At 40.0% G+C, this 21,069-nt stretch overlaps 6 protein-coding genes across 6 annotated transcripts; 3 read left to right on the top strand and 3 right to left on the bottom strand.

Annotated features, from left to right (window-relative positions):
* Positions 1 to 144: 144 nt before the first annotated feature.
* Positions 145 to 2,690, top strand: LOC148168345 (uncharacterized). The gene is made up of 3 exons (XM_088046081.1): positions 145 to 1,116; positions 1,166 to 1,310; positions 1,637 to 2,690. The coding sequence occupies exons 1-3, from the start codon at positions 420 to 422 to the stop codon at positions 2,478 to 2,480; spliced, it is 1,686 nt and encodes a 561-aa protein (XP_087902207.1). The 5' UTR covers positions 145 to 419; the 3' UTR covers positions 2,481 to 2,690.
* An 857-nt stretch (positions 2,691 to 3,547) lies between these two features.
* ND-B18 (NADH dehydrogenase (ubiquinone) B18 subunit) lies at positions 3,548 to 4,187 on the top strand. Its single transcript, XM_088046783.1, has 3 exons — positions 3,548 to 3,777; positions 3,832 to 4,000; positions 4,047 to 4,187. Exons 1-3 carry the CDS (start codon positions 3,645 to 3,647, stop codon positions 4,129 to 4,131), a joined length of 387 nt encoding a protein of 128 aa, XP_087902909.1. The 5' UTR covers positions 3,548 to 3,644; the 3' UTR covers positions 4,132 to 4,187.
* Plap (phospholipase A2 activator protein) lies at positions 4,176 to 6,953 on the bottom strand. Its single transcript, XM_088046776.1, has 7 exons — positions 6,720 to 6,953; positions 6,480 to 6,673; positions 6,056 to 6,431; positions 5,706 to 6,008; positions 5,178 to 5,659; positions 4,577 to 5,130; positions 4,176 to 4,528 (listed from the first exon to the last, which is right to left on the bottom strand). The coding sequence occupies exons 1-7, from the start codon at positions 6,848 to 6,850 to the stop codon at positions 4,202 to 4,204; spliced, it is 2,367 nt and encodes a 788-aa protein (XP_087902902.1). The 5' UTR covers positions 6,851 to 6,953; the 3' UTR covers positions 4,176 to 4,201.
* Positions 6,954 to 7,449: 496 nt separating this feature from the next.
* Positions 7,450 to 9,556, bottom strand: LOC148168342 (dihydrolipoyl dehydrogenase, mitochondrial). The gene is made up of 6 exons (XM_088046778.1): positions 9,464 to 9,556; positions 9,164 to 9,310; positions 8,733 to 9,116; positions 8,358 to 8,684; positions 8,112 to 8,310; positions 7,450 to 8,066 (listed from the first exon to the last, which is right to left on the bottom strand). Exons 1-6 carry the CDS (start codon positions 9,503 to 9,505, stop codon positions 7,645 to 7,647), a joined length of 1,521 nt encoding a protein of 506 aa, XP_087902904.1. The 5' UTR covers positions 9,506 to 9,556; the 3' UTR covers positions 7,450 to 7,644.
* An 82-nt stretch (positions 9,557 to 9,638) lies between these two features.
* Positions 9,639 to 11,546, top strand: und (methionyl aminopeptidase und). Its single transcript, XM_088046779.1, has 5 exons — positions 9,639 to 9,873; positions 9,926 to 10,048; positions 10,252 to 10,944; positions 10,994 to 11,168; positions 11,218 to 11,546. Exons 1-5 carry the CDS (start codon positions 9,639 to 9,641, stop codon positions 11,468 to 11,470), a joined length of 1,479 nt encoding a protein of 492 aa, XP_087902905.1. The 3' UTR covers positions 11,471 to 11,546.
* l(3)80Fj (lethal (3) 80Fj) lies at positions 11,535 to 20,969 on the bottom strand. Its single transcript, XM_088046772.1, has 22 exons — positions 20,700 to 20,969; positions 20,527 to 20,629; positions 20,284 to 20,479; positions 20,050 to 20,236; positions 19,593 to 20,001; positions 19,165 to 19,541; positions 18,275 to 19,120; positions 18,049 to 18,227; positions 17,791 to 18,001; positions 17,171 to 17,744; positions 16,845 to 17,124; positions 16,595 to 16,799; positions 16,320 to 16,553; positions 15,414 to 16,272; positions 14,591 to 15,365; positions 13,862 to 14,516; positions 13,184 to 13,811; positions 12,904 to 13,133; positions 12,662 to 12,855; positions 12,154 to 12,616; positions 11,876 to 12,097; positions 11,535 to 11,818 (listed from the first exon to the last, which is right to left on the bottom strand). Exons 1-22 carry the CDS (start codon positions 20,712 to 20,714, stop codon positions 11,690 to 11,692), a joined length of 7,971 nt encoding a protein of 2,656 aa, XP_087902898.1. The 5' UTR covers positions 20,715 to 20,969; the 3' UTR covers positions 11,535 to 11,689.
* Between the last annotated feature and the right edge of the window lie 100 nt (positions 20,970 to 21,069).

Raw genomic sequence — 21,069 nt, 5'->3', positions numbered from 1 at the left:
ATTTTTGTTGGTTTTATTAATTTTTCAATCACATTTTTTTAAAATTAAAGAATTTAAAAACAAATTAGTGAAACCCCAAAATGTAAAAAACTAACAATTTTTATTTAAAATTTTTGGAAACATAAATTTTGAACCGCACCGATGTGACAACGCCGCCCAGCTTCCTATTTGCCGTCATTTTAATGTCAGCTGATCGTGTTGTGATGGTTGTGTCGTCAAAAACCGAATTTATCGACGAAAAGAGTTTTTGTCACCTCTAAATCATACAACCAGCGTTCTATTGACCCCATTTCGGATGCAAACAACGCGATTCTCCCCTCGTTGTCGTTTATTTTAAACTCGTTGACATAACAAAGATAAACAAAATTTTCATCAGAACATAAGACGCAGTTTGATTTCGAAATCGGAAAAGTTAAATCATGGGGGCGGGTGTGAGTGCCGGAGAGAACAACGACGATCTGATAGACAATCTAATTGAGGCGAATTACATTAAAACGTCTTTGGTTGAAAGAGTGTTTCGGGCAGTTGACAGGGGGGCTTACTTCCTTCCTGTGCCACCAGCGGATGCTTATCGCGATGTGGCTTGGAAAAATGGGAATTTTCACATATCTGCTCCGTGTATCTACAGTGAAGTCATGGAAGGGCTTAAATTGAAACCAGGGTTGAGTTTCTTGAACCTCGGATCAGGGACTGGGTATCTAAACACAGTCGCTGGCCTGATTCTTGGGAGCTATGGTATAAACCACGGGATCGAATTACATGATGATGTTATCCAGTATGCTTACATGAGATTGGAACAATTCAAAAAACACTCTGGTGCTATTGATGAATATGACTTCTGTGAGCCAAAGTTCATGCAAGGAAACTGTCTTTGTTTGACTTCTGGATACAATTTGTATGACCGCGTTTACTGTGGGGCTGCTTGTCCTGAGAAGTATCTCAGTTACATCAAAAATCTGATTAAAATTGGGGGGATTTTGGTCATACCAATTAGTGAGAGGCTTGTTGAAATGAGAAGAGTGTCTGAAACTTGTTGGACGACTCATTACCTGCTGCCAGTTTCATTCACAAATTTGGTAAGGCCAGAAGTTGAAAATTCCGAGATTGTGCCATGTTGTAAGTTACTTGTATTATCAATTTGTTGTGTTATCTCATGTCTTTTAAGTTGATATTGAACCGCTGTCATTGCAAGAGCTGTGCAGAACCACCATCAGAAACCTGTTAAGAAAAATCATTGAGGGTGAATATCCCAATGTCAAGAATCTCAAAAAGAAAAGAAAGACGTCAAAGAAGAAAAAACCTGTCAAAAGGTATATTTTCCTTCTGTATTTTGATGTTAAAAACGTGTCGTTGATGATCAATTTTAAACCAGGTCCGTTTTAAACCAGTAAATTGTTTTAAACCGGTTTCAGTAATAACACTAATAACAGTCTTGACTCAATTAGCGGACTTTGTGGTTCTTGTAAATAATTCCTTTCAATATTAAAAGTAACAACATTGACCAACCATTTTTTATAACGCTACATAATGGTTCATAAAAATTTGCATTCAGTAATTCATAATCATGTCATTACATATACAGCACAGCTAGGCAATTTATAAGATTAAAATATGTGCTAATTCTTTGTTTAACCAGAAACGGCCGCAGAGACACCCCAAGAGGCTCAGAAGAGCTGCTCGACTTCTTCTTTCTAACAATCGCCCGCAAGAAGAAGAGAGGAAATCTTGCGGCAGCGCAAGAACGTGACAATTCTTCAAGTTCTGCAAATAACGAAGATACGGATGAAACGTCCTCAGACAGCGACGATTCGTCGATAGAAGATCCTCTAGACACAATACAAGAAGCGTTTCACGTTCTAGAAAGACGCTCGCATCGAAATATCAATTCAAATGTCAATGCTCAAGATAACAACACTGAAGAAGCAAGCAGCAGCAGACAAAATGTTGAAGAAACAGAAAGTGATAACAAGGTGATAGTACATAGAGAAAATACAGAGAGTGAAGATCAAAATGTTAGATATAACATATCTGTTGAGCCAATCCTTGTGGAAGAACAAATGTCAGAAGGTAGTGAGACTGAAAATACAGAAGCAAAGCAGAAGAATAGCAGAGATAAGTTTGACAGTGGGTTAGGAGATGAGTTGATTTCTGAAGTACCGGTGGATATGGTGGAAGCTTTGTCTACTAGCAGTGATGAAGATCAAGAAAACAAAAGATGCAAGAGGGGTCTAAAGGAAAAAGGTAAAAGATTGGCGTCAAAATGGCGCAAAATTGATAGAGTGGACACGCCAAAGAAATGTGACAGAGAGGATAGCACTGACAATGAGGACAAAAGTGATAGTGAAAGTGAATATGTTGAGGCAATGCGACGTATGAAAATGTACGTAAGTCCGTACAGTGTGCACATGAAGAGCAAAATTCAACAACTGCCCTTGCCAATTAACGTGAAGAAATTTCTAAACTTTTACAGAGAATTTTAATCTTTCTGCGAATATTTGTAATTACAGTAGAGCGTTTGTTTTAGGACTATTCCCAGCAGTTAATGATGTTATTAACAGTGTACTTTAAAGGAATTTTGTACGTTGGTGATATTGTGCAAATGATTCTCTGTTGCGGTCTCATTTATTGTATTTTACATATATCTACATTTGTGCTTGTAATTGGGTTCATTAAAGGATTTGGCTGAAGAATATTTTTATTAAAAATGAAAATTTCTAAAATTTGAGTCTGGCTTTACAATTTTGCAATTTGGTGGTCGTGTTAATGCACGAATCCAAAAAAACGTCCCTAAATTTCATAGCTGCAGTTCTAAAATTACCACATTTACAAATTTTATTGAATGATGTCTGAAATTTTTAGGTCCTAATTCTTATTGAAATTGCTACACTAATAATTCTCGAGCTCCCCGCTTCAGAAGAAGTGATCGAAAAGCGTCGTATTTTAAGTGCAAACTTCTCGACCGTTCTTTTTGTGGTCCTTTCGATCTGCTTTAGTTTCGCCTGAAAGGCGTTTGAGAGTTTCGTCCCCTTCGAACTTTTCACTTTCGCGTGAGAGAGGTGTTGTTTCAGTTTAAAGCTGCCCCCTCTGACGTTTGATTGCACCACATGATATTTGGATTGGAATAGAGACGTGCAGTGATCAGTGATCTGCAGTACTGCAGTAACGTAAATAAATCTTGATTTCAGAACAGAAAACAAAAGGAATGCGATTAAACATTTTAAAATAACATGTACGTTGCATGTCTTATTGAAATCTCTTGCACAATATCCAAGTCAATCGAGAGAAACAACTACCCTTTTCCGGGCTTCCATTTATTTCAAACAAATTAATGTTTCGCCAGCCTAAACGTTTTTTGCAGTCTTTGGCAAGTCTTTGTAAGACTGATGTAAATTCAGTGTCATACACGTCGAATATCGCTCTATTGACTCGTATTGTTGTGATTGCTAATAAATTTCACTGAAAAATCTCTTATGTGCCGTGATACATAATAATTAACGTTTCAACTGCAATCATTTACGTTTAAATATGGCGCTTTTTTGCCGATAATACAGGTTTCCATAAAATTTCAGCATTACATAACCTCATTCGTCTTGTCAAAAAATAAAAAAATTTTGATTCTTGAATGTTGTGGTAATCAAATCGCAATGGGAGCTACATTTGGTTATTTCCCCGAGAGTGGTTACAATTTATATTTCAAACCAGAAGTTACTCCTTCGCCCTTTGAAGAACCAACTTTTGATCCCCTTTTAGGTTTCGAAAATGGTCGTAAAGAACGAGGTAATTTTCCAAAAGTAGTTATTTATTTTATATAACGTTTGTGTATTTTTGTAGTAATGGTAGCTACAGAGGAGCAAATGAGGTCAGCAAAAATACCACCGTCAGAGCGAGATTACTGCGCCCATTTCTTACTTAAATACATGGACTGTCGCAGGGCTAATTGGCCATTAGCTGTGAATTGTGAACACGAAAAACACGTTTATTCCCACTGCAAATATGAAGAGTAAGCTCACATTGTGTAATAGCACTCATTTATGTTTTTTTTTCAGTCATGTCATTCGCATGAAAGAATATGAACGTGAGCGACGTCTCCGAGTCCGCGAACACAAAGCCCGACAAATCGAAGCTGCTTAAAGAGTGGCTTAAAAAGTAGGTTGTTTGTAAATACATTAAAATCATTAGAAAAAGAATCAGATTTTATTAATTAGAAACTTATCCCTAAAAGATCTTGGACCTGACTGGCACAGTTTCTTCGTTTATTTTCTACTTCCGTCTGTCCCGACAACAAATGCAATTGTAAGGCACTGACAAACCCAAAATTACTCTTCACTTTGGTTTTGATCTCGGCTTGAGCAGAGTTTGCTGTTGTAAGTAGAGTCCCTAGTGCCACATACGCTCTAAACTGTGCCTCTGAATCGTTCAGTTTTGTTAAAATGTCGGGGATCACGTCAGCGAGGACTGAAATTCCCACATCATCGGCTTTTTTCAGGGTTGAAATCGATAAGTTCAATAGAAGCGTCCCTAAAGCCACCTAAAAAAAACATGTAATATCTGTAATAATCGAAAAGTTCCGTCTTACCTGACCGTTTTTGTTAAGAACACCCAAAGCAGTCACATTTTCCACAATGTCAAACCGATGGTCAAAAACCAGTTGTTCTCCCTGTTCATGACTGAATAAATTGCACAAGCTTCTTAAAGAAACAATAACATTGTTAGCAATCCTGCAATTTTCGTTTATAAAACCCAAAAGTTTTTGAAGAAGAGTTCCGTTGTTGGCTGTGGCGATGACTTCGTTATTTTTTTTGTGTCTGACTGCCAGTCGTACCACATCGATTACGGGAAAGACGATTTCGTCTGGCCAATCAAACAATTTAAATAAAATATCAAAAGCGTTGGGGTCGTCTGGTGGGCCATTGCACAATTTTACCAATTCTACTAAATTAGCTTCGCTTACAGTGGTGGTTTTACCATCGCCGGTTCTTTCGTTGAATTCTTTTAACTTCGTTAAAATTACGTTAGAGTCGCCTACTTCAAACGTGCGGTAGGCGCTAATTGGGAAGAATTTACTAGTAGAAGTAGATGTGGCTGAACTTTGCTTTGGTAGACTTGAAGCGGTCGAGTAACTGCTGCCACCTCAAGAGATAATTGTATTTTTGTTGTAATTTATACAATGGCGTTACCTGTGAAAGGGTCCATGTTTGCCCCCGCGAACCCTTGACTCCCAGCGCTGTTAGACGGTGTGTACCTTGAGCCCCCAGTAAAAGGATCAACATAATCACTGGTTGGAGCCACATACTTTTCTTGTGTGTTCTTGAGAATAAAATCAACAACCTGCTCTAGGTAAGTTGCAGGCAACATGTTCTTGGCCAAGAAGTTGTTCGCCGCAACGTAAGGATCATCGCCTCTATTATAGGGTAACTTCAAGGGTGGTTTCCCGTCTTCTACATCCACAGTAAATACAAAATCATAAGCCTTGCCTTCAAACATCGTTTTATCTTGATCTGTTTTGTTGGTACTGCCAAGAACATCCCCAACTTTTTCCCAATGACTATTATCACCATCTTCAACCCAAGTGTACGCCACAACTCCTCCATCTTCTCTTATCATTTTCATCTGTCCAGCTTTTCTCCCTGGGTCATACAGAGCTTCTTTACCTGGCAAACTGAATTTAGTGTTATTTTTGTAAAATTAGAGTAAACTGTACACACTCTGATACTTTGTAGCCTCCAATCTCCTGAGTGCTTTGTTTAGTTAAAGCGTCCACTTCTTCACCAAACTTGTTCAGAGTTGCTTCATTAGCAGCTCTGCTTTCATCTTGAGTGAATATTCTGACGACTCCATCACTTGTACCAGTGACGATGTCGCCGTTTGTAAGACATCCAACTGACCAAACTGACTGAGCTGGTAATCTAATTGTGTCCACATTCTCTCCATTTAGCCAAAATCTAACTGTTCTGTCTTCATCTGAGGTTACAAAGCTGTTTTGACCTGCTGCTTTACATCTTGCAATGCTACAAGTGACAATAAAGTAACTATTTTAACAACATTAGAACAATACCTGTAGATGAAATTAGTGTGTCCATAAAGAACACTTATACTTTCCCCTGAATAGGACCAAATTCTGATGGTGGCATCATTAGCAACAGAAACAAACTGTTGCAATTCTGGTAGATCAAGCAGTGCCCTGACACAGTCAGTATGACCAGTCAATGAATTTAATCTAACTCCATCAGTGTTCCACAAGCTGATGATCTTATCAGCTGATGCAGTGACAATTCTGGAGTCTTTTAACTGGATAATTGACCAAATAGCAGCAGAGTGTCCTGTGAAGGTTACCACAGAATTGTTTTTACCCAGGATCCATAATTTGGCAGTTGAATCCCAAGAACCACTTACAAAAGAACAGGGATTTGAAGACTGAGAAAGACAACTAACTACAAAACTCCAATTAAACTAATTCATGGTAGTTTTAGACAACTTACCAGCATTAGTATGCTCCTTAAATGTAAAAGTAGCAAAAGGTTCATGTGGTTTATAAACGTAAATTATGTTATCATTGCCCCCTGTTACAACCAAACCATCCACATACTCGCTAGTGGGTTCTAAATACAGGACAGTAATAACAAAGTTCTTTTGGTCTCGGTACGTTTGCACGGGAGTATAACCAGGGTCGACCCTGAAACAACACACTCAAAACGGGCCACAAAAAGCTGAGTACACACTGATTAGGACTCCAAAATTTTGCAGTTTTATCTCGAGAACCACTTATTATAGAGTTGTTAGAGGTTACCGCCACACTTCTCACGTCCAAAGAGTGGGCAAAAAGGGAGCAACTTAGCTTGAATTTTTTCATTTTTAATTATTTTTAACTATGACAAGCGAGTTTGGTTACGCTGAGAATGGTGCCGGTGAAACGTCAACGGATGACAGATGTGGTTATGGTTACAGTTACGGCGAAGATGAAAGAATCTGATGAAAAGGAAAAGTGTTTTTATCTCCATTAAGAACATAAACACCGCCGAACACCCACATTAACATCTTTAGAGTTTTGAATTTTAAATTATGTCGTTTTTTTTCTTTTTTATACATATAAGACACGAGACGTAATTTTAGACACTTACTCTTGAACCCGGAAAATTTGAAAAGTCCCATACCAATTTTTTTTACTTTTGATTCCAAATACAGAAGTTCTGTACACAAACTGGGTTTCGGAATTAAATCCAATTAGTAAAATGATACTGCATTTCATATAATACTTGGGAAATTAAATGCTTTAAAAGCAGAGAACGTAAAGTGAAAAACAGTACAGACAATATCTTTGTTATTCATAAACAAATATGTTAATAAAATTTAAAACCAGGATATCTGAAAAGGTACAGATTGATTTGGCTTTATTATTCTAACAAAAATTAACTACTTTAAAACACTCTAGGAAGAACTTAAATAAAAACGTGTTTACTTATATTTTATTTAATAAAACGTTTATAATTCGTGATGGAGATTGCGGTGTGTCACAATTTTGAGTCCAATTTAACGACTTTGGTGAAATTAGTACTGTAAATATAAATAATGATTGTAATTATTACTTTTTCTGATATTACATTTCACTGAACGTATTTACACAAATCAACCGGTTTCACTTAACAATTAAAAGTTAATGGCTTTGCCGAAGTACGATACAAGATTCGCCTCTCTCAACGCTTCCGCACAAGTAGGATGAGCATGACATACTCTAGCAACATCTTCACTGGATGCACCATATTCTTGTGCTAGTACGGCTTCGTTAATAAGTTCGCCAGCAGAGGGTCCAATAATATGTGTTCCCAAAATCCTATCTGTTGCTTTGTCGGCCAAGACTTTAACAAAACCGTCAGTTTCATTGTTGGTTTTCGCCCTAGAATTAGCCATGAACGGGAATTTTCCGACTTTATAGGCGATTCCTTCGCTTTTTAGGTCCTCTTCTGAGCGACCCACCCAGCCTACTTCTGGATGTGTGTAAATAACTGAAGGAACGCAGTTGTAGTCGATGTGAACTGGACCGCCTTGAATCCCCTCGACGCAAATAATACCTGAAACATTCATGATAGTTTTTGATAATTTACTATGTTTCTCACCTTCATCTTCTGCTTTATGGGCTAACATGGGACCATGGATGCAATCACCGATGGCGAAAATGTTTGGAATTACGGTTTGGAAGTGGGAGTTGACTGGGATTCTACCTTTCTGGTCTCTTTCAATGCCGATTTCTTCAAGACCGAGATTGGTGGTGTAAGGGCGCCGGCCAACACACACGAGGAGAACCTCACATTCCAACTAAAATAAACAGTAAAATACCGCCCCAATCGTAAAAATTAATCAACCTCTTCTTTGTTATCGGGATTCTTAACATCCTCAATGTTGACGCGGATGACGCCCCCTGATTTCTGTGCCCCAGTCACTTTAGTACCCAATCTGAACTTCAACCCTTGCTTAGTCAAAACTTTCTGGAATGTCTTGGCCACTTCACCATCAATTCCAGCACCTCCAATGGAACTCAGAAATTCCACAGCTGTTACTTCTGAGCCTAATCTTGACCAAACAGATCCCAATTCCAACCCAATAACACCGGCTCCAATTACTACTAATCTTTTTGGCACTTCTTTAAGTGAAAGAGCGCCAGTTGAAGACACAATTTGCTCTTCATCAATCTAAAACTTAACAACTAAAGAAACAAACAAATCTCCAGTGGAAGTTACCTCAATTCCAGCAAAAGGAGTAACTTCTGATCCTGTTGCAATCATAATGTTTTTTGCATTAATCACTTCTGATGAGCCATCAGGTTTCAGAGCTGTAACCTGATTTACACCTGTGATTTTGCCATGTCCACTAACAAGAGTGACTTTGTTCTTTTTAAAAAGTTGGGCTATGCCCCCAGTTAGGGCTTTAACAGCGTTAACTTTCTGTCCCATGAGCTTGTCCAAGTCAAGTCTGATGTTGTCACAGGCAATGCCTCTGTCAGCCAAGTCACCTGAATGAGCCATGTGATAATAATAGGAGTTGTTTAGTAGAGCTTTTGACGGTATACAGCCTACATTGAGGCAAGTGCCCCCCAGAGTTGGATCTTTTTCTACACATACTGTCTAAAAGTTTATTTTTAGTTGTGATTTTAACTATAATAAGAAAATACTTTGAGGCCTAATTGGGCAGCTTTGATCGACGCAACGTAGCCCCCAGGTCCAGAACCGATGACGACCAAATCAGCGTCGTGTGTAGTTGAATACTTGCGGTGTAGGGCACTGAGGACACCTTGGTGACATCTAATCAGACTAGATGGCTACAATATGAGACCTTATCAGGTGACCTCTAAATCTCTTTTAATTACGCAAATATAAAAACTTGAAAAGGTTCGAAGAAAAAAAGGTTATATTACGTAAACTTTACCGACTTGGAAGAGCCTACTGTGCCAAAAATTAGATTTTATGCTTACTTTCATTGAAGACGAGACAACATTTCGAAGGGCGTTCTGCATTTTTTTGTTGGTAATAGCTGGAGAAAGTTGTTAAATGGCCGAAAAAAACCCTCGAATTACGTCTTCTTCTTTCTTACTGCTGGAAACCGAGAAATGTGAAAGACTTTAGGACTGCTGTCACCTGTCACTGTCAATGTCAAGCGGTTCTGGGAATTGTCAAACAAACACCGCCCTCTTTAAAAAAATTTCATGTGATTCGCGGTTGACAGCTTTTGTTGCGAAAATGGCGGCGTTAAAGACCGAAATTGATCCCCAGGATAATGAAGATGACAACGTTAATGACGATGATGTTGAAGAAGTAGGTGGTGAGAACGCTTCCGCGGAAACCGGGAAAAAGAAAAAGAGAAAGAAGAAGAAGAAAAAGACTGGTAAGTCAAAACCGACCGGTCGCGTGCCACCGGGTGATACTGTGAATTTTAGCCACTGAGAATCACAACGAAGAAAGTGAACGTCCTGAGGATGGTGCGAAGATCGAGGAGAACAACGACGGAGCTCCTGAAGGCGACGGGGAAAAAAAGAAGAAAAAGAGGAATAGGAAGAAAGGTATGCATAGACTTGAACGTGAGATTTTGGGGCTCCTGCTACGTTATTGTTTATAAATGGGGTGACAACTAAGTTCAAAAAGTTTGACAAAAAAACTGCGTCATTTACGTAAGATAACGAGATCGCTCTTTTTAGTAGCTGCAACCCAAAATACACGCGTCACATTTAATAAACTTAAATTTCCAACCCCATTTTGTGTTAAGGTGGCGGAAAGCCCACCCAAACGGACCCTCCATCGGTCCCGATAGTGGATCTCTTCCCTGATCAAGTATTTCCGATTGGAGAAATTCAGGAATACCGAATTAAACAGGACGACCGTACAGCTAAAGACCGCTTCACATCCGAGGAGAAGCGCGCTTTAGACCGCATGCACAATGATATCTACAATGAGGTTCGTCTAGCTGCTGAAGCTCATCGCCAAACTCGTCAGCACATCCAGAAATGGATCAAACCGGGGATGACCATGATCCAGATTTGCGAGGAATTAGAAAACACTGCCAGAAAATTAATAGCAGAGAACGGTTTGAAAGCCGGTTTGGCTTTTCCTACCGGGTGCTCACGAAACCATTGCGCTGCCCATTATACACCAAATGCTGGTGATCCCACTGTTTTGGAGTACGACGATGTTGTCAAGATAGATTTCGGTACTCACATCAATGGGAGAATTATTGATTGCGCATTTACCCATACGTTTAACCCGAAGTACGATAAACTGGTTGAAGCAGTAAGAGATGCGACCAATACTGGAATTAGAGAGGCTGGAATTGACGTGCAGTTGTGCGAAATCGGAGCGGCGATTCAAGAAGTTATGGAGTCGTACGAGTTAGAGTTGGATGGGAAGACATATCCCATCAAATCAATCAGGAATTTGAACGGACACTCCATTTCACCATACAGTAAATAAATCGATAAATATTTAGTTTTATTCTAATGGTATGGTTGCAGGAATTCACGCTGGGAAGACTGTACCCATTGTCAAAGGCGGTGAAGCGACTGTAATGGAGGAGAACGAATTTTATGCTATTGAAACGTTCGGATCCACTGGACGTGGTGTGGTTCACGATGACATGGATTGCTCTCACTACATGAAGAATTTTGAAACTTCTTATGTTCCTTTAAGGTAATATTGTCCAGTCGTACGCGAAAAATTATTAACACCGCTTTTACAGATTGCAATCTTCTAAAGCCCTTCTCAACGTAATCAACAAAAACTTTGGTACTTTGGCATTCTGCAAACGCTGGTTGGATCGTGCAGGAGCCACCAAGTACCAAATGGCATTGAAAGATTTATGTGACAAAGGTGTTGTCGATGCATACCCACCCCTCTGCGACATCAAAGGTTGTTACACAGCTCAGTTTGAACACACTATTATGCTTCGTCCGACTTGCAAAGAAGTGGTATCGCGTGGCGATGACTACTAGTCATGTTCATCAATTTTTGTAAATGTTTTTCAATTTGTTTACATGAATTGTAAATAAAAGAATCTTTCTCAAGTTATTCGTGATTACATATTTAAAACAAAATTTACAAAATCGGTTTTTATGTAAAATCAATAAGAAGCTAATATAAATGAATTGAAGAATGCACAAGGAAGGTGGAATATAACATGTAAACGCTTTTATGTTATTACATAACTCTAATCAGGTCAGTAAGGTGTCGTCCAGCTCTTCTTCCTTTCCTTCAGGTTGAGACATGATCTTTTTGAGAACTTTTTGAACGACATCGGCCAAGGATTCACGGGCACCAACATCCAATATGCTGAGGCATCTCTGCGCGAAATTTTACCATAATAAAAATACCTAAAAAACTATTCAGCGTAAACATACCTGTTGCATTGCATCACCGTCCCTCAATTTCAACACCGCAATTAGTGCAATTTCAGAATTAGCCTTCACGTATCCGTTCTTCTCTTTAGTCCCATTAACCAACGTCGGTAGCAATAACTTCAATAAATCCGTGGACATCTTATCTTGCGGAACAGTCTTTGCTAAATTGATGCAAACCCTTGCCAAAAGTTGTTTCACATCGTTATTATTGTTGTTCATCGTCTACAAACAATACGGATAACAGATAAGAGGTTTTGCATCATTGTAAAAACACTTACCCTAACGAAAGGACCTAATAGACCTGTTGGTAAACTTTCGTCGTTCAACATCAAATACTGAAGTAAATATCCACATGAGCGCACCGCTGTTTGCGTAATTACCACTTTATCAGCGGATAGTTGACTCAAAATCGTTTGAATTATTCTTGTTTTGTATTGCTCTTGCCATAAACTTGAAGACGATTCTTTCAAAGCCACCGATAATGCTGCACCTCGGCCGTGCCGCAATATCCAATCAGACGAAGAGTCATCCAAGAGGTGTTCATTGAGGGTTACATCTAATTGTTCTGGCGATAACCAACGGCAGAGGGCGCCTAAGCATCCAGCTGCACAATTCCTAATCACATCTTCTTGGTAACTCAACAGCAACAGCAGCGTTGCGTGGATTTGTTTCTTCACTGGGTCGGATATTTTATCACCGGCCGGTGTAATAATACCGCGTAAAGCATGTAAAGTCGTTTCTCTGCAACAGTATGTTAATAACAAGAAAAATCGTGGAAAATCTCACTTTATGGTGGAGTCGTCTGTATTTTTAATAGTGTTGTGTAATTCCAAGAACAGAGGATCGGCTCTCTGGTGGATAACAATCAAGTGGCTCAAAGCAGCAGCTGATTTAAGTCTAACAACACGATTGGGATCGTTCAGGGCTTTGACGAAGGTCGTTTGTAGTTGTGGAAGGAACTGTTTCAACATTACTCCAACCTAAAGTTTAAATAATTACTCATTTTCTTCGTGTAGTTTTAACATTACCTTCGACAAAAGAATCGCCAGCGTTTCCAACACAGCAGTTTTAACATTTGCGCTGAATCGGTCTCCAAGGATCCTAATTAAAGGTCCTGTAATGGCGACTACGCTCGGTTGAAGGGCTGGTGCGCTAGTGACTTTGATGACTTCTCCCAAACCTAAAGCCGCTAATTCCTTCTCATCGCCATCCCCGTTGAGGATCGCTTCGCGGAAAATGGGTAAAATCGGTGCAATCCCTATGAAAAAAATAAAGGTTTTTGAAAGTTTTGAACACATTGAACTGTACCTTTGGGTAAGCAAAATCCAGGCAACAACTGAGCTCCTTTCATATCAGACATGGCATACCTCACCGCCTGTTTAACATCATTGACGTACGTCGCTTGTAACTTTGGATCCAACGTTTTCGTTACAGCGTTCAACGCTTCCCATGACATCTGCAGCACATCTTTATCACTATCAGTGCATAAGTGTATCAGTCCTCTCAACAACTGCGGAACGTGTGTTGTATACTGAGCTTTAGAATTGGCACAGAAACCACACAACAACGTTGCGGCGGCTCTTCTCTGATCGGCATTTTCATTGCGTGTGTTCTCAAGCATTGTATCAATGATAGTTCGGATTCCAACTTCATCAACAACAGACAAAACAACAGCTTGGCAGTACTCCAATTGTTGAGCTTCTTCCGGAGTCCCCCGCGAATTAGCCAAGGTTGTTTGGAGGGCAGGAAGAATACGAGGAAGATATTTGTTTAGGGCTTCTCCAGCCACTGACGCCAGAATTGAAAGAGCCTTCGTATTGGCAGGAGGTGCTGTTAACTGCGGGACTAAGTAAGGAAGAACAACGCGGGATTTGATCGCCATGACTTGACGGAGACCGTCGAGGGTCCATTCCACAACGTCTGGGTCCGGGTCGTTCTACAAAAACCAAATAATAACTCAAAAACAAAGAATATTAGCAAACAAACCAATTGATTAAGCATTGTGGGTAAGATATCATCCAAAGCTCTTGCTCCAACAGTTGAATGTAAACTATCAAACGTTTTTGCCGCGGCTTGTCTCACTTCCGGCAACGGATCACATAGTGCTTTCCTCACCGTCGGTACCAAAGAATTGACAAAAATCAAAACCATTTCTTTTGAAGTCGAACCCATGATTTCAGACAAACCGATACAAACACCTTGACGCTGATCAGGTTGATCCGACTGTAAACCTCTTTCTAAAATTGGTATAATCTCAGGCAACACTCTTTCTCCCAGTTTTCTCACTAGATCTCCCAAAGTTCTTGCAGCCACTTGTCGCTTATCATAACTATCACTAGCTAAACAACCAAGCAAGAGACCAAAAAGAGTGGGTAAAATTTCTCGGAGAGTACGCGGGGTGTTGGTAACAACAACTTTCCAGACGTGAAGGGCGGCTTGCCGGACCATTAGAGCAACGTCGGAGCGACCCATGTATAGTCCTGCTAAAACGCGGTTCCTGCGCTCAGCCCCGAGAGATTTAATGATGGCTTGGTGGGATTGTTCAGTACCGAAGTTGTCGTCTTCGCTTGCTGTTTCCGTGCTCATTTTACCGGTAACACCAGAGATGCGATACAGCAAATCACCCAGAAGTTGGACAGAACTGAGATAAAACAAATTGAAGGAAATCTCGAATGGTGGAGGCGCCGGGTTATTAAAATCGGAATTTTTACCTACCTGTAACGAATCCTCCAGTTCTCGTCAAACAGCCCTTTCTCCAATTCCGGCAACAACAGTAAAATAGCCGAATCGGCATACAATGTCACAATTCTTTGTCCAGCTTTGAGTGCAGTGTCCCTGACGTACTCATTCTCGTCAGCTAATGCTTTTAAAATCGGATTAATAATCTGTCCAATATACACCGTAAAATCATTGGTAAAGACCACTGGCATGTAAATAAACATCATAATGTAACCATCTTTAACATGTGGAGCTATGTCAGTTCTTTCGGCCGTCGAAATAATCTCCGGCATTAATTTGTGGAGTTTCTCTACACCGAGTCCACCGACCACTTCACTAAGACCTTGAGCGGCTCCAGATCTGTCTACAGAACTACTTTCGGAGGTTAGTGTCTGCATCAACCATGGGAGCAGATCTTCAAAACTGGATTCACCCATTCCTCGTACCATAGCCCCCAAAGCCCGAGCACTCACACTGCGGACTTCTGGTACCGGATCCAACAGAGAAGTTTTTAGACCAGGAATGATCGTTGGAAGGTACGGAAGGAGGTCTTTTTGATCAGTGAGGGAGTACATGTTACCGATGATTTGCGCGGCCATCTTACGCGTCTCTGTAGATCTATCCATGAAAGCACGTTGAACGACTGGCATTATAAGAGCGAGAGATGGAGCATCGATAAAATGAACGAACTGAGTGTCTAGGAGTGTTTGGAGGCACACGGAGGTTTTGTTTGAGGGGTCTTGGAGAGCTTTTAGCAAAACCGGGACAATAGCTGCAACCCCAAAATTAAACTCGTTCACACATCCAAAACCTTACTTACCTTGAATCTCGGGATTTCGGATAACTGAGCCAATGACTTTCAACGCGGCGGCTCCCGCTTCTTGCACTTTCATATGAGAATCACTAAGAACTTCAATCAACTTTGGTACGATGCTGGGCAAGCATGATGACAACTGCTTGGGCGCACAATACGCCATAGCTCCTAACAATTCAACAGAACCAGTTTTGGTCCTCCACGAATCTTGTTCCAAAGCATCTAACAACGACGGTAAAACTAATTTAACACCATGGCCTGACAGTTTGCCCATGACTACTTTAGCAGTGTCGTCAGCAGCTGCACGGACATACTGGCTGGTATCGCCGAAACATTGAAGAAGATGTGGCAGAACGTGGATGATGTAGGGTTCAAACAACTTCCCCAACATGTGGAACAACATCTCAAAAGCGAACAACGCCCCTTCGCGGTGTTTGTAATTCTTTTTGTCTTGTATGGCATCGGTGAGTTTTGTCATTATATCGTGTTGTTTCAGTGCCAAGATGCCCATGCCTTTTACGATACCTGCTAAACCATACGCTGCACCTTTGCGCTCGCCGTATTTGTCGCCTTTTAGTAACTGGTGGAGAAGTTTATTGATCAAACCAGGAGCCTCTTCTTTAATTGAATGGATCAAAGGAGGTAAACAGTTTCCAACAGCTTCTTGAACAGTTTGAGAGGGAGTGGAAAGTGCTTGAATTAATCTGAGGACAATTGGTTTGATTCTTTCGTCGTCTTTATCCAAGTGACGTGCTAAAGATCCCATCAAGATTACAACTGCTTGTTTTACAGCGTCCAAGTGCGCAGACTTTGTCGATTTACCCATGAAAGTGTCAAAGACCGGCCATAGCGTACTAACAGTTTCCTATAACAATATTGTTAGAAAAACTGTACAGATTTCAGACCACATACTTTTCCATGTAAATCAACAATCCTCAAAGCTGCATTCAACATTTCTTTCCTAACTTGTTCGTTTCGGTCGCTCAACGACGTCGATACGAAGAACTGCACCAAGTTACCAATTAAATCAGGTGTGATCAAAGGCGCTAACTGAGCTAAAGCTAGAGCTACACCTCGTCTTGGAAACCATGTATCAATAGGCTTCTCTAATTCACGACCAAATTCGTCCAGTTTTGCTGGAATCATCTAAAGAGAGCATAAAACAGTTTTGTTAAAACTTCTAATACCTGTAGCCTCTGATTATACAACTTCAATAATTTATCCAACGTTTCTTGCACTTGTTCTGTGTTAGTTTCCAACAAAGCAGCGAGAGCTCGCGAAGCTGCTGCTTGTACGCATTCAACAGGATGTTCAATGTCGGGAATGAGTTCTTCACTGAGATAAGCAGGGAAGTCTAGTCCGGCCAACTCCCACAGTTTATCAGCCAATACTCTAATGAATTAATTACTTAATTGGTCGATGGCTGCTGTAACTCACCTGTTGTCTTCATTTTCGTCGAACTTGGTGATCCATATCCTTTTGCTGATTTTCATGGCGTATTCGTAGTTACTTTCGTGAGTTGGTAAGGAAGAAATTATAATAGTAAGACTCCGCAATGCTGCATCGCGTACAACAACTGCTGGGTTTTGTAGTGCTCCTAGCAAAACGTCGATTTCTTCAATGGTGGCTTTGGTACAACCGGGATCTCCACTGGCGCCGGTCGCGACGTCCAAAAGACACGCTTCAGCTTGTGACTGTACACGACCAACGCTGCTGCCTTTAACACAACTTTTAGTACCACTTACATCTATCGTTATACTTACTTATTATTTCCACAAGAACCTCAAACATTTGTTTAATCGGCAAATACTGTGGATCATAAACATCTTTGATTCCGTTTTGTTCCTTCGCTCGCAACTTTGCATGTTCTGAAATGATTTGTAACCCGTCGTGAACTAAGTCGTCGTGGTTTCTGGCGTAATTCGACAGTAAACTCGACTTTAACAACATAAAACTATAACAGAAAGCTGGCACTGTAAATAACGGAGGAAAATCATCACACTTTCTAACAACTGTCTTTTCGTGGATTAAAGATACAGCTCTGACCATCGCTTTGTTCAAATTTTCTTCTTCCCAGTTACTATCTAGATCACATTGTGGTTTCAGCAGTCTCAAAGTAACGAAAGCAATTAGTTCTCCCAGAGTTTCCAACTGTTGAGTAAAAACTGTCGTACGGAGGTCAGTGTACAGTTTACATAAATAAGGCGCTGCTAATGGTGACTGAAGGTCACTTAACACATATGGAAGGAGATCTTTAAAATGGAGAGACAACTGTAAAGCGTTGCCTTTAGCCGCAGCTTTGACCATCGACACACAATTAGCGATTGACGTGTTCAACTGGAAACAAAAATTACTTTCGAAGAAACTAAAATAAATTACATACAGTAGTTAATCGTGTCCTTATCGCCTGCTCCTTAATTTTTTGATTTTTGATTGCTTCTAATTGTTTGGGGGTGTATTGAGGAGGTTTAATTTTTCCATCTTTTTTCTTTTTCTCTTCAATTTCACGACGGAGCTGCAATTCTTCTAGCTGTTCCTTGTAACTGTAGACCTTACTTTCGCGTTTCAAATTCATTGTTTCGTTAACATCATCCCTAGAATTTAAGTTAATAAAGATAATAATTTGTGTTTTTTTTTTTACCCTGGTACGACACTTTTGTCGTACAACTCCCCTTCCGGCGTTAGAAAAGTAAAGTAGTCATCTTTAGAAATTTGACATATGCGAGGATCTTGTAAATCAGAAATAACTCTTGCAATTAGAGGTGGTAATATCACATCAGCATTTAAAGACACTGCTGTGGCCAAGGCATTTTCGTGTGTCTAGAATTGGTGGGTTTCAACTGTGTACAAATTAAAAATAGTCTTACCGATGATGACACATATTCTTGAACTAAAACTTTCTTAAAGAACTCTCCCTGTTGGACAAGAAGAGTCTTGGGTTTGAGCTTTAAATGTTTGACGACTTTGACCCACAAATCAGGGGCGACGGTCACCACAGACGGATGATGAGTCGGTAAAAATGCATCCACTGCCAACAACTGAACATCTTCTGGTGTAAAATTTGTTGATGAACACAACGATGTTATACATTCAACTAGCGCATGTGGCGATACCTCAGAAGTGCCATCTACTTGGTCTTTATCAACTTTACTGGGAGGCTTGCTACTTTCAAGAAAGTTATGCAGCTCCTTGAATAAAGCACACGCCAACGAAGATCGCGAAGAATTCGACATCATCCTCTTCAGAACTGTTAAACATTTCCTGCGCACTTTCGTGGAAGAGAAGATCACACAGTGTAAAACTGCTCGGTAGAGGGGAGAATTCTTCCCGTTGAGTTTTTCAGGAAATTCTAAAAGGAGTTTCTCGCATAACTCCATGACGTGGACCAGCCCGTCGTCTCCAGTCATAGAAAGGAACTTTTCGGAAATGAATATCTGCTTGTCCATGTCGAGTAAGACATTCCAGAGGTTTTGAAAGTTGTTCTCTTTTTGACCCACTACAGGGAACAGTTTTAGGAGCATACAGCTAGCGCATAGACCTTCTGTGACAGAAAGCCACTGTGAAGGTTGAGCTACTGCTCTATCCACAGCTTTCAACAGCACTGGAGCTAATGCAGCTGCTTGGTTTATAGTCTTTGATGTGAAACAGTTGAGCATACATTTAATATACGTTGTGCGGACCAAAGAGGTTGAAGTTTTTAATTCCATTCCGCTCTACAAAAGACATTATTTCTACAGCCCTAAAGAAGCGAACATACCATAAAAATTTCTAAAACGTTTTGTGGAACTTCATCGCCAAACTTCGCAGCCCACAAAGACAACATATCTAGAGCATGACACAAAGTTTTTTCATGGACTTCCGTCTTCAATACCTTGACAAAAGATTCGCCAACGTATTTTAGAACGTCTGATAAATTTTCTTCAGAAACCTTATTCATGCTAAAGTTTCCAAGAGCCTGTAATACACTGATTTTATGATCTATGACAGTCAGTTTTCCTTCAGATCCATGAAAAACATCGAAAGTTTTTTTCAATAGCTCAATAATCACTTTGCTATCTCTGATCTGTTGGGACAATCTGCGACAAGCATCAGCTGCTTCTGTTCTTGCTTGGTCATCCTTTGAATATAAGTTCGCTAAAAATGAATATGTATGTATTTAAAAGTAAAAGAAATGAGGATAATTACCAATTAAACTGTTTCCAATGTCAACACCATAAGGACTTAAATCAAGACTTAGGCCTGTGATTACTAATCCCACACATTCAAGGATGACCTCTGGGTTTCTTAACATTGCTTTTTGAAGAGCAGGCCACAGGTTTTTCTTCAGTAATTCATCATTGACTTGGCTTAGCAAATAGTAGGTTGCAACTATGACATTAGGCGAAGGTCTAGTTTTACAACTAACAAAGTTCTTGATAAAGGCTTCAAGGAAAGAGTCTAAATAACCAGTCAGAAGTTCTGTTTTGCTAATCAGAGATAATCTTCTAGCTAAATATGAAGCAAGAACTACTACATATCCACTAGGTTCCACACTTTTCAAGTTTTTTAGATAAAGTGTCTCACTTTCAGGTATGCAATTCCATGTATTGTTTAGCTAAAACAATGAACTAGATTTGATAGACGCTTGATAACACTTTCTTACGATATTAAAAGCCTTGGTAGACCTTTTCTCATTACCGGCAGCCACCACAGAGGTCAACAGTAGAGCTTGAGCTTCAACAAGTTGAGAAATATGAGTCAGAAGAACACTCTGATTGGTTTTCCAACCAACTGACATGACTAAACATGACCAGTGTAGTGCATACAGACCAGTTTTACACGTGTTGTTCCTAAAACCTCCAGTTAACTGAGGACAGACATGAATCTAGAGACATACGTAACAGCCAAATTTTTGTGTTGAGTTGAAATATCAACCAACATTGAAGTCAAAGATTTGATCGCTGCATCGGAATGTTTCTCAACCAAAGCCACAATTAAATTCCGTACTAAAACTTGAGATGCGCTGTCGCTGTATCGCGGCAGAGTCAACTGTATGACGCGACATATTCCCTTGATTATAGTTTCATTTATTGCTGAAATCAATTTTTAGAGATAGTCTTCAAATTTGTGTTAAAAGTACCAGAACTTTCTAAGACATCAATGACACTTTCTATGACTTCTCTCCGTTCCTTGAGACTCGCAGTTTGGACCCTGTAGGGAAGATCCTTGAGAGCCTTTGAACACTAAAAACACAATTGTTAGTAAAATCCGTGCATTTTGGGAAAGGCCAAATCCACGTGTTGCTTTCCTCACCTCCACATCTGCCATTTTTTAAAATGACCGAGTTGATAAGTAAATCAGATGGTTTTTGAGGTTATAATGTTTCTTCTAAGCAGTAAAATTGAAGTATTGACTTAAACTACACGATTATAATTTCATCTAAAAATACAAGTTTCCGTTTTATTTCATGTTGATTTCCATTTTTCTACTACGAAAAACGTGAATTTTATCCGAATATTTAGAACACGGGCACCGGAAAAAAAGTCGGCCACCAGAATGACCAACGTAACGCAACCAACTATACCAATGACGCACGCAACAATACACGTGAAAATCACCAGTTGCTGTAATCGAGTTCCCTCGGGATTACGACGACGGGGTCCAAAGGGACGTTTCAGTACAA

The sequence above is a fragment of the Gnatocerus cornutus genome, chromosome 9 (assembly GCF_029298725.1).
Source record: "Gnatocerus cornutus isolate USDA-ARS CGAHR chromosome 9, icGnaCorn1.1, whole genome shotgun sequence".
NCBI classification, from domain to species: domain Eukaryota; kingdom Metazoa; phylum Arthropoda; class Insecta; order Coleoptera; family Tenebrionidae; genus Gnatocerus; species Gnatocerus cornutus.
The sequence above is the reverse complement of the archived record's forward strand: the minus strand, read 5'-3'. Positions and strand labels throughout refer to the sequence as shown.